This window comes from Cetorhinus maximus, chromosome 30 (assembly GCF_964194155.1).
Source record: "Cetorhinus maximus chromosome 30, sCetMax3.hap1.1, whole genome shotgun sequence".
NCBI classification, from domain to species: domain Eukaryota; kingdom Metazoa; phylum Chordata; class Chondrichthyes; order Lamniformes; family Cetorhinidae; genus Cetorhinus; species Cetorhinus maximus.
This window is the reverse complement of record NC_135908.1, coordinates 8,800,638-8,813,642: the sequence shown is the minus strand read 5'-3', so window position 1 is coordinate 8,813,642 and position 13,005 is coordinate 8,800,638. Positions and strand designations below refer to the sequence as shown.

The following is a 13,005-nucleotide window of genomic DNA, read 5'->3' as shown; positions in this document are numbered from 1 at the left end:
ACTCAAACTGTGTTCCCAAGTTCTAATCTCTCCTACAAGTGGAAACATCCCAGTATCCATCCAACCAAGTCCCCTCATGATCTTATTTGTTTCAATAAGATCACCTCTCACCTTAAGCTCCAATAGGTAGGGGCTAACCTGTTCAACCTTTCTTCATAAGGTAAGCCCTTCATCACAGGAATGAGTTGAGTGCGCCTTCTCTGTATTGCTTCTAAAGGAATATCTTTTTTCAAATAAGGAGGCCAAAACTGAGCACAATATTCCAGATGTGATCTCACCAAGGCCTCAGCTGCATTAAAACTTCCTGACTTTTATATTCTATTCTCTTTGTAATAAAAGCTAACATTTTGCCTTCTTAAATCACTTGCTGTATGCATTCTAACTTTTTGTGATTTATGTACCAGGACACTGAGATACATCTGTGCCACTGATTTTTTTTTTTGCAATCTCTCTCCATTTAAATAGTATGCTGCTTTTCTATTCCCCCTGCCAAAGTGGACAAGTTTACATTTTCCCACATTATATTATATTCATATTATATTCTATTCTATTTGGCCATATACTGTCAGCATCAACCTCTTCCAGGTAAAATGCAGCACAGGCAAGAAACAGGATAATGCTACTTCTAAACTATTGCACTAAGGCACATTCCGAACTGGTTAGAAAGCAAGGTGAGATTGTTTTTATAAATAAAAGTGCTAGAGATATTTATCAAGGTAAAGGGTGACTAATTGGCAGACTGATGGGACACATTCACGCATTCTGAGGGAAATGAAGAAAGAAATAGCAGTGGCCATAGAAATGATGTTTCAGGGTTCTATTTGAGAGTGGATGCATGCCGGAGTGCTGGACAGTGACAAGTGTGTTTATTTTCAAAAAGAGAGGCAGGGCAAACTCACATAATTACAGGTAAGTTAATGGACCTGTAGGAGAATTTTGGAATTATTAGGGAATTAAGTAATTAATTTGGGAATCTTTATTTAAGATTAAATTACTAAATATCTGGATGAAGAGAAGGTAATTAGGAGCAATCAACATCGATTTCAAAAGGGAAAATAGTGCTCAATGCACTTGGTAGATTTTTTTAGGGAGATGGCAGAAATGGTAGATGGGGAAAGACAGTGCATGTGGTGAACGTGGACTCTGAAAAGGTACCATACAGGAGGCAATTACTGAAGGTCAAGATATATGGAATTGGGTGACAGTAGATAATTAATTTGAAAAGTTGTTAGAAGGGGGTAAACAGAATTAAGGCAGCTCTGAGTGGTTGTAATTGGGAGGCATTATCCTGTAAGGTTCTGTTTGAGACTGCTTATGTCCATTGTATACATCAAAGATTTGCATATGGGGCTAGAGGGAATGGTGACTAAATTAGGAGAGAATACTAAAATCGGAGGCGTAATAAATACCTGAGAAGATAAGGAAGCTGCAAAATAAGGGAATGGGCAAAAAAGTGGCAGATGGAATTCATAATGTCAGTGGATGTGAAGTGATGTATTTTGGTTAAAAAAATGAAGCAATAATTATGCAGTACTTTGAACAGGGCAGAGAGAGATTTAAGGGTTCCAATTCACAAGACATAAAGTGCAGCACCTACAATGAATAACGCTATTAAAAAACCAATAATTCTAAGTTTTATGGCAAGCTGCACTTTAGAAGAAAGCAGGGCAGGGGAGACAGCAGGATGTTGGGGGAAAATAAAGAAAAAGCTTTGTAATTTTGTGGCATGACCACAGATGTCCCAAAGCATTTTACTTGTGAATTGTGGTCACTGTTGTCAGCGTGGTGATGGGGTGGAGGGGGGGTGCGGGGGGGAGAGGAGAAGAGAGAGAGAGAGAGAGGGTTGTAAAAAGTCAGGGTAATTTGAGGAAGGCCATTATAATAGCAGGTCTTGATTCCTCACCAAGTCTTCACACAACATGCAAATATGCCATATAAGTGCAGAAAATAGAGGCAAACTACTTATAATTTAAGGTAAAGCCCTGTTATAGGAACAACATAGGAGCAGAAGTAGGTCATTCAGCCTGTAACAATCGTATCACAAAACAAGGGCTGTTTCCTTTGGAAGATAACGTGGAACCAAGAACTCTTTTTTTTTAACCTGCTCCATTTTGAAGATGTGTTGATTGAAGTAGTGCTGAAGCCGCTCATTAGCGAAGTTGATACAGAATTGTTCAAAGCTGTTGTTCTCATAGTCCTCAAAGCCAAAGATATCGAGCACACCAATGGAAAGAATCTACAAATGTAAGAAGCATCTATTATTGTAAATTTACAGCTCCTTAAAAGCCTCTGCGTCTTTCAAATAGTCTATGGATAAAGGGACCATGCAAAATAATGAGAAACCAATCAACAAGGAAGACTCAAGTTTCATCTCTGGTTCAAATTATCAGCTCACGTTGGTCAACTCGTGAGACACTGCAATTAGCACGTGTGTCAGGGCGGAGTGAAAAAGTCAGCCACAGTTATCATTCCTGTTTACAATCCAGTGATCCCTCTCCCTCTCAGAAAGAGGCATCATAGTAATAGATACATAGAATAGTTACAACACTGGAGGATGGCATTCTGCCCATCAAACCCATGATGCTTCTCCGCAAGGGTAATTTAGCTTGTCCCACTCTCTCAATCTTTCCCTATTGCCTTGCAAATTTTTCTCTTCAGTTGTTTATTCCAACTCCCATGGCTTTGAAAGCCACGATTAAATCTGCCTTCACCATCCTTTCAGGCAATGCATTCCAGATTTTAACTACTCACTGTGTAAAAGAAATTTTCCCCATGTTGCCTTTGGTTCCTTCACTTTAAATCCAAGTCCTCTGGTTTGTGATCATTCTGTCCAAGAGAACAATTTCTCCCTATCTACTCTGGTTAGGCCCCTTGTGATTTTGAAAACACACTTATCAAATCTCCCCTCAACCTACTCTTCCTCAAGGAGAACAGCCTCAGCTTCTTCAAATCTATCCAAGTAACTGAAGTCCCACGCCCCTGGAACCTTTCTCATGAATCTTTTCTGCACCCTCTCTTATGCCTTCACAGCCTTCCTAAAGTGTGGTGCCCAAATTGTACAGAATACTTTGCTGAGGCTGAACCAGTGTTTTATTAAGATTCACTATAATTTCTTTGCTTTATACTCTATATCTCTATTTATAAAGCCCTGGATTCATTTGCCTTTTTACCCATTTTCTCAACGATTTGTGAACTGCCTAGTTGAATGGTTTGTTGCAATCACTGGGTTCACACATCAAGAATGAATACTTGGATAAACTTACCAACATGCTGCTGAGAATCATAACATAGAGAATGTGCAACTCAGAAACAGGCCCATATCAGTGCTTATCGTCCACACAAGTTTCTTCCCACCTCTGCTCATCTCACCCCATCAGCATATCCTTCTAATCCTTTCTCCCTCATGTTTATCTAGGTTTTCCTCAAACATATCTATGCATCCAATCCATGAATGCAATTCATCTCCATGAGCTAGTGAGCTTCACATTCTAACCATGCTCTGGGTAAAGACGTTCCACTTGAATTCCCTACTGAACTTATTTGTGAATCTCTTGTATTTATGGCCCCTAGTTTCGTCTCCCCGAAAAGAGGAAACAGTTTCTCTATGTTGACTCTATTAAACCCTTTCATAACCTTACATAGCTATTCCCAAGCATAAAACAATGCCTTCAGGAGAAAGTTAAGGAGAGAGGTTAAAAGAGACAAGATAAACTATCCATCTGAGTTCCATGTCAGACTCTAACAAGCAATGAGATGATCTAACAAATTATTACTGTGCTCTATTTGAGAATTAGTGTTCAAAAATGCTATTCAAACAGCACAGTATCCTATTGTTGTATGGTGTTGATACAACCATGCAACGGGATAAAGATTCTCTGATAGGGTTCCTAGTGTGGTGAGCTCAACAGTGCTAAGCATTATGTTACAAGACAGAGAAAAGAAAAATTCCAAACTGTCCTGAGCCACACACATACTACTGGCGAAATCCAAGAGGTCAAGCCCTTATACTAACAGAATGTTGTAATGAGGGGAGCAACACTGAACAAGTTAAAATTTGTTATGGCTTTACAACTTAGATACACGACTATCACTGATGATCTGGTCAAACTGTTAGTTGAGGGCTGGTCTAACACATTTGTCTTATCTGACTCACCTTCTTGTTTTCCTCCAGGTCCCGGTTGTTGAGAAGTGCATGATTGATTCGAAAAACTATCCAGTCAAACAGGGCACTGTACAGTGACTTAGCCATAGAGTCACGTACAGTTATCGCCTATAACACAAGCAAATTAACAATTACTGACAAGCAACATTTCGAGGAGAACTGAAAACATTATGGTAGCACTTTGCAAATACTATGAATGGTTCCTTTATCTGTTTATTTTAAAATTCTTATATTTACCTACCATAGAAGAGCTTACAGTATGGCAAAGAATAAGCTCCGGTAGCCAGAATGCTTGTACAACAGCTTGCTTACAGTTCATGATTTTAGATGTTAGAGTAGTTTATTAAATATCATTATAATATCTTTGGAGTAATTTTACAAAACTATACATGATTCTTTGATGGTTTTGTGAGCCTATCCAGTGACCAGCTTATCTAAATGTCAGCCTTGGCTCAGTGGTAAAGCTCAGATATCTGAGTAAGAAGGTTGTGTATTCAAGCCCCATTCCCAGGTGAGCCCATAATCTAGTACACAGTTCAGTGATGTAGAGACAGAATTCTCACCCTAGGTAATTGCAACCTCTATCTCAAGCTTACCATGTGCTCTCCTCGCTGAGTTCACTGCCTTCTTCCTAAATTTCAACCTGCATGTAAACTCCCAACCCATATTCACGACCACCCCTTTTGACATTAACGCATCACGTTGCCTCCCTAGTCCTATTGTATCAATTACAGATAAGGCCATCTCTGATCACTTCCATGTATCGCTCATTACCCACTTCAACACTCCAACCCTATATTTTCTTTATATTTATTCATTCACAGGATGTGGCGGGGGGGGGGTCGCTGGCTAGGCCAGCATTTATTGCCCATCCCAAATTATTCTTGAGGTGGTGGTGAGCTGCCTTCTTGAGCTACTGCAGTCTATACTTGTGTGGCATGAGAGTTACTTGCCACTTATCAGCCCAAGCCCAACTATTGTCCATGTCTTGCTGCATATGGAGACGGAGTGCTTTGGTATCTGAGGAGTCGCAAATGGCGCTGAACAACGTGTAATCATCAGCGAACATCCCCACTCTGACCTTTTAATGGGAGGGAGGTCATCGATGAAGCAGCTGAAGATGTTTGGGCCTAGACACTATCCTGAGGAACTCCTGCAGTGATGTCCTGGAACTGAGATGGTTGACCTCCAACATCCACAACCATCTTCCTTTGGGTTAGGTATGGCTCCAACCAGTGGAGAGTTCCCCTGCTCCTACCCACCCACCGATTTCCTTTGGCTTCAGTTTTGCTAGGGCTCTTTGATGCCACAGTCAAATGCTGCCTTGATGCCAAGGGCAGTCACTCTCACCTCTGGAGTTCAGCTCTTTCGTTCATATTTCAACTAAGTTTGTAATGAGGTCAGGGCCTGAGTGGCCCTGGTGGAACCCAAACTGAGCTTCAGTGAGGTTACTGCTGTGTAAGTGCCACTTGATATCACTGTCGACAACAAATTCCATCACTTTGCTAATGATCAAGAGTGATGTCCTGGAACTGAGATTATTGACCTCCAACAACCACCTTCCTTTGTGCTAGTTATGACATACGAATTAGGAGCAGGAGTAGGCCACTCAGCTCCTCGAGCCAGCTCTGCCATTTAATAAGATCATGGCTGATCTGATTGAAACCTCAACCCCACATTCCTGCCTACCCCTGATAACCTTTCACAGCCTTGTTAATCAAGAATCTATTGAGCTCTGCCTTAAAAATATTCAAAGACTCTATTCCCACCACCTTTTGAGGAAGAGAGCTCCAAAGGCTCACGACACTCAAAAAATTTCTCCTGATCTCTGTCTTAAATGAGCAACCCCTTATTTTTAAACAGTGACCCCTAGTTCTAGATTCTCCCACAAGAGGAAACATCCCCTCCACATCCACTCCGTCAAGGCCCCTCAGGGTCTTAAAGGTTTCGATCAAGTTGCCTCAAATATCATCAATGTGAAGGGGAGACTCTGTCTCCACAAGGACTGTGCGGTGGTCACACCTACCAATGCTGTCATGGACAGATGGATTGGTGAGGACGAGGTCAAGTAGGTTTTTCCCTCTTGTTGGCTCCTTCACCACCTGCCGCAGGCTCAGTTTAACAACAACAACCCCCTTGTCATTACCTCCTTCCGTAGCCATCCCTGGAAGAGGCTGCCCCCATTAATTTCCAATTGCTCTTTCAAATCCCAACTATAGCCTTTGGCCCTCTACTTGCCATAACAATTCTGCAGCTAAAAATTTACTCAACTCTAGTTTTGATGTCCTCGTGCCAACAAAATTATTACTCTCTCCCACCCTGGCCATTCCATCTGGCACAACCACTTGGACTCTTCAAGTCCAAGGAATGCAGGCTTGAAAGCATATGGCAGACAACGGGTTCAGACATCCACCATCAGATCTGGCTGGACCACTTAAAACACTATTGCACCCAGCTCCATCTGCTCCTGCACCCCCCCCTTGGGAATTGTATTTTTTTTTTGCCTGTGTTCTTTTCACCAAAATGCATCACTTCACATGTCTCTGCATTAAATTTCATTTGCCACGTTTCCGCTCATACCACCAGCCTGTCTTGAAGTTTCCTCTTGAAGTCTAACTCTATCCTCCTCACAGTTCACAATACTTCCAAGTTACAGCAGGCTTTGTTTACGAAGCCAAACTGACTGCACGCCATCAAATCTCTAACACCTCATAGAGGAGCCAAAAATACGTGATAGCTTGGTCTGTTTAATGCAATCCAGCCATACACATTCCTTTGCTGCTGCTGCTGCTACTGCACTGACAGCTGTTCTCCATCTGACAGCTTTAGTATATCATGGTTTGGAATTATCTAATACACCCATTTAAATATTTCATACGAAACAAGAGAAATACAGCCTGTTTATTCGAAACTTTTGTTTCCAACATTTCCATCTTTTTCATCAATTCTATGGTCTTATTTGATTAATCATGTCCTAACTGCTTCAAAGCTGATTCATGCAATCTGCTGGAAGCTGGCATCCAGAAGAGACAGTAGTGAGATTTCAATGATCACCAAAGAACGAAGCACTGAGAAGGGAAAAGCCTATGTAAAGGCCAACAGTAATTGAGGTCACTCGGTTCAGGCGGGGCAAAGCATCCGGGATTTGCATTAAGCACTTTAAAGCTGAAATGCTGGAGTCAGGGAGCCAGTGCAGTTGGGCAAGGGCAGAATAATGGTGGTGGTGGTAGGCGGGGGGGGAGAGGTTTGGAGGAGGATGGTCACATTGGACAAGAAGGGACTCAGGTTGGAGAATCATTGATTAACTGGAATTTCCTCAAAGTGCGTTAGACGATACAGGCAAAAAGAACATTTAAGAAATTTATGCGCAAGTTGATGATAGTGCAAATACAGGTGCGGGTGGAGGCATGGTCGATGGTAGAGAATTGATAAATTGCTGGCCATGGATTCTGGCATTTAAAGCAAACCAATAAATATCAAATTTTTACTTCGGAAACAAATTAAAGTCAAAACTGCTCTGAAAGTCTTGCTAGCATACACACCAACCTCATTTCTATATTATAATATGCATAAAGAAGTCTTCAGCGGAGGATCTCTCAGCTATGAACCATCACTTTGAAACTACTTTTCCAAAGAGGGAGCATTGAAGTTAATATGCTTTGATTTTCCGATAGCTCTGCTCACATGCTACATTACTGTAACCTTATTGCCCAGGGGTTGCAGTTCCATAATACAAGCTGACATGACAGCTCCCTGTGTCCTTATAACACACGTTCCACTGCTACTGAAATAAAAACATCTGCTTAATGACACATAAATCTACTTGAGTATTAAGATCAACAGATATTCCATTATTCCCACTGAAGTTCTGATGTCTCAGTTCTATGCTGTGCTGTCAAAATTCAATTGGATACAGTTGTAGCCTATGGGAAACAAGCACCCAGAACAGCTGTGGGCAACCTGCAGCCCCACCAGGGTTCTTGAGTGCGGCTCGCGAGACATTTTGTTGACTTTTGCCCACACGCAGGGTTGCCAGATTCTGCTGGTTTCCATCCATGTACTTTTTTTCCGACCGGTATTACTAAAGTGATATGCACGCAAAGCAAGGGCACATGAAGTGAGGTGCATGTTGAGTGCACACATCATTGACCGTGAAAGCCAATCTGTGACCAAAGCACTGCTACGCTTCAATCGGCACACCCCGCAAATTCTAGGTATGCAAGCACATTTAGCAAAATTACCCTATCCCAGGAGACTGTCTTGGTTATGACACTGATGGGCGTGGGAGGTTGCGCTTTTTGTTACTTTTGCCGGTAATTTAACTTGCCCCTAATTATGTAGCGGATCACTTTGTGTTGAAGTGGCGTGATAAAGAAGGAGAATCAAGTACAAAATCAAAAAGTACAGAGGAAGAAGTAGTAGCCAAAAAGAGGAAAATCGGTGACGAAGGCAGAATGGTAAGAGAGAGAGTTGGGAGCTGGATGATTTTTTTATTGAGCAGAAAGGGAGGCAATGTTGCTTAATTTACAATGAGGTGATATCAGTTCCAAAAAAAACACAACGTTAAGGGACATTATGAATGATTAAGCATTTTCTATAACTCATTATGAATATTTGGCGAGTATTAAGTGTAATTAATCTTATTCATGGGGTCATGGTTAGTGCACATGCCCGATTTCAATCTTGTGGCCCACTGAGATGAAGGAGGGGCACTCATGCGGCCCACCCACTAGCCTAGGTTGCCCATCAGCGACCTAGAAGCTGCAACATCCTTTTTTTTAGGCTTACTTATTTTAGCCCTTGCTCAAGGAGATCTAGAAATAAATCCAGTTAAGCTATCATAGAGTGTAGTCTTCCATGTTTATTAATTTTGCTAATTTAAAACATTCTTCCTGTCAAATAGCAAATTATTCACCATAAAACAGTGCTTCAATTTATAGGAACTTAAAAAACAACGAAGGGGTAGCTTAGTATTTCCTGAAATAAAGCTTTATGGCAAACTCGATGATAGCATATTTTAACACTGTTCTCACTTTTTTAAAAAAACTTGGGTCAAATCCAAAGATCACCTGATGATAGTGCAGAGCTTGAAGTAAGCAGAAAAACATAAGAAATAAGAGGAGTAGACCATTCACCCTCTTGAGCCTGCTCTGCCATTCAATAAGATGGCTTTCTAATCATTACCCCAATTCCATTTTTCGTACATCAAAAATCTGTCTAACTCAGCCTTGAATGTATTCAGTGACCCAGCCTCCACTGCTCTCTGTGGAAGAGAATTCCAAAGACTAACAACCCTCTGACAGAAAAAATTCCTCATCTCCATCTTAAATGGGAGACCCACTATTTTTAAACTGTAGCCCCTAGTTTTAGATTCACCCAGGAAAGGAAACATCCTTTCAGCGTCTATCCTGTCAAGCCCCCTCAGAATCTTATATGTTTCAATAAGATCACCTCTCATTTTACTAAATTTCAAGTATAGGCCTAACCTACTCAACCTTTCCTCATAGGACAAACCACTCATCCCAGGAATCAGCCAAGTGAACCATCTCTGAACTGCTTCCAATGCAAGGATGTCCCTCCTTAAGTAAGGTGACTGTAAGGTACACAGTATTCTAGGTGTGGTCTCATGAACGCCTTGTACAGTTGTGATAAGACTTTTATACTCCATCCCCCTTTCAATAAGGGCCACTTTCCTTCCTCCGGATTTGCTCCGGATTACTCCCAGTACCATGTGCAAGTGAATTGGATTTTGTTGTTTTTTAAATTCCCATAAATTGAAGCACTGCTTCATGGTGAATAATTTGCTATTTGACAAGAAGAAATAGTATGATAAAATACATGAATCCATGGCTGCAAATATGGTGCAGGAGGGAGGGTTTTAGATTCCTGTGACATTGGGATCAGCTCCAGAGGAGATCCATCTGTACAGGCAAGAAATGCTGCGTCTAAACAGAGCCGACAGGGGTTTGGGAACCAAGAGGTATTAAGAGAGGAATACCAATGTGCTTAGAACACTGGTAGAGACACACAACACTATAGTAGAAAATACTAAGTTATAAGGTGGGTTCAGAGTAAGGAGAAAGTAATAATGGCTAAATTAAGGTTACTGCGCATGTGTCTATGTTAGGGATAAGGGCAGCAGATGCACGTGAACACCACCACCTACAAGTTCCCCTCCATGGCACACACCTGAATATCAACATTCCTTCACTGTGGCTGGGTCAAAATCCTGGAACTCCCTTCCTACCAGCACTGTAGGTGTGTCTACACCACATGGACTGCAACGGTTCAAGAAGGCAGCTCACCACCACCTTCTCAGGGGGAATTAGGGATAGGTGATAAACGTTGGCCTAGCCAGCGATGTCCACATCCCATGAATGAATTTTAAAAATGTGAATGCATGGAATGTGGGAAATAGGATTGGTGATTTGCAAACACTGGTAGCCATGTGGAAATATGATGTTGTAGCTATGAGAGAGACCTGGCTTAAAGAAAGGCAGGACTGGATATTATATATTCCGGGATACAAGGTGTTCAGTAAAGTTAGGAAAGGAAGGAAAGGGGGAGGGGTGGCAACATTGTTTAAGGAGAACATTGTAGTGCTGGAGACAGATGTCCCAGAGAGGTCAATAACAGAATCTATTTGCCTAGAGCTAAGGAACTAGAAATTACTTTGCTCAGTGTAATCTACAGGCCACCAACTAGTGGGAAAGATGTAATGGAACAATTTTGCAAGGAAATTACAGGGAGTTGCATGAATTAAAGAGTATTTATAATGGGGGACTTTAATTATCCGAATGTAGACTGGGATAGTAGTAGCGTAAAAGGCAGAGAGTGTTAAGAATTTCTAGAATGTGTTCAGGAGAATTTCCCACAGCAGTATGTTTCCAGTTCAATAAAAGAAAGGAGGCACTGCTAGACCTGGCTCTTGGGAATTTGTTTTGATTTAGTGCATGCATAGCCACAGACCCATGCTATAGCCATTTCAGTGGCTAGATGGAGTTCTTGAAGCCCACATTCAAGTTTAGCCAGCAGACACACCTTGACAATATGAGTTATTGTTTGGACTGCATTGCATCATAAGATTCAGCCTGGATGGTTTTGACAACCCCACTGATGTTGGGTGGCTGCACAGAGGCCTTGGCCAGTCTGGAAATGGTTTAAAAGGGCTTGCTGGTGCCGTGGGAGATCAAAGCCAGGTGGGCAAGCCATGACGACAAAGTGGTTTCTGGTGGGTGTGTTTTCTCCTGCCAATCCTCCTACCATAGGTCCTCAGCTGTTAGCTCTTGGCATGGTGGGTTCAACCATATGGGGTGGCTTGAGGGAAGGCATACTGCCGGTGGGTTGAGAAGGTCATCGAATATGGGCAGGCCTGGGTTGGGGTGGACCTTCTCCAGTAATTTGCTTGTTGCAATTACCCTTCTGACTGGGGGGTGTATTATGTTGCTTAGGGCAGGGAGCCAGGGAAGCTAAGTTGGTTGAAGAGTACCTGTGATGATGCGCATTGTTGAATTAAGTTGCAGGTGATGAAATTTTTATGGTCAGATTGATACCATTACATTTACTGCATTTGAGTTTGCACTTCTTGGGAATGTATATTAGTAGGGGAACATTTAGGGGACAGCAATCATTGCATCATAAGATTTAGGTTGGCTATGGACTGTTCCTTGTCCTTTTCCAGAGTAAAAACAGGTGAATAAATTGAAGTCAAAGGTTGACAGGAAAAATAGTAACTGAACAACGGGCCGCCTTTAAAGAAGAGATAGCTTAAGCACAGTAAAGGTATAGTCCTGTGAAGGGGAAAGAGATTGAAATTAAGATGAAAAATAAAAAGTGTGTTTAAGATGATGTCAGGTGGTTAGTACAACTGAGAGCCAGGCTGAATGCCGAAGGCTCAGAGGGGAAGTGAAAAAGTAAATAAGAGAAGCAAAGAGAGAGTATGAGAGAGACTGGCAGCCAATGTAAAAGGGAATCCCAAAGTCTTCTATAGGCATATAATAGTAAAATGCTGGTAAAAGGAGAAGTAGGGCTGATTAGGGACCAAGAAGAGGATTTATGTATGGAGGCGGGGACATATCGGAGATATTAAATGAACACTTTGCATCTGTCTTCACCAAGAAAGATGCTGTATGTGTCGTGGTGATAGGGGAGGTAGTTCATATACTTGAAGGGTTTAAAATTGTTAAGGTGGTGGCATTGGATAGGCTGTCTGTACTTAAAAGTTGATAAGACACCAGGACCAGATGGGATGCATCCAAGGATATTGAAGGAAGTGAGAGTGGAAATTGCAGAGGCACTGGCCATAATTTTCCAGTCTTCCTTAAACTCAGGGGCAATACCAGAGGGCTGGAGAATTGCAACTGTTACATTCTTGCTCAAAAAAAAGGTGTAAAGATAAGCCCTGCAACTACAGGCCAGTTAGTTGAACCTCAGTTGTGGGGAAGTTTCTGGAAACAATAATCTGGGACAAAATTAATACTCACTTGAGCAAATGCAAGTTAATTAAGGAAAGCCAACATAGATTTGTTAAGGGAAAATCTTGTTTAACTAACTTGAGTTTTTTGACGAGGTAACAGAGAGGATCGATGAGGGCAATGCTGTTGACGTGGGGTATGTGGACTCACAAAAGGCACTTGATACAGACGTATGAGCAAACTTAAAGCTCATGGAATAAAAGGACAGTAGCAACATGGATACAAAATTGGCTGAGTGGCAGCAAATAGCAATAGTGGTTGATGGATGTTTTTCAGACTGGAGGAAGGTTTATAAGTGGAGTTCCCCAGGGATCGATGTTAGGACCCCTGCTCTTCCAGATATATATTAATGATCTAGACCTTGGTGCA

The 13,005-nt window shown here is 41.7% G+C and overlaps 1 protein-coding gene across 4 annotated transcripts in view; it reads right to left on the bottom strand.

Moving 5' to 3' along the window:
• myo9aa (myosin IXAa) overlaps positions 1–13,005 on the bottom strand; it is a 283,263-nt gene that overhangs the window by 105,724 nt on the left and 164,534 nt on the right. For all 4 annotated transcript variants that reach the window (XM_078532398.1, XM_078532401.1, XM_078532400.1 and 1 more), the window contains exons 10-11: positions 4,154–4,270; positions 2,102–2,236 (exon numbers count right to left, since the gene is read on the bottom strand). In XM_078532398.1, the coding sequence (XP_078388524.1) occupies positions 2,102–2,236; positions 4,154–4,270 (252 nt within the window). The remainder of the gene's footprint in view (positions 1–2,101; positions 2,237–4,153; positions 4,271–13,005) is intronic.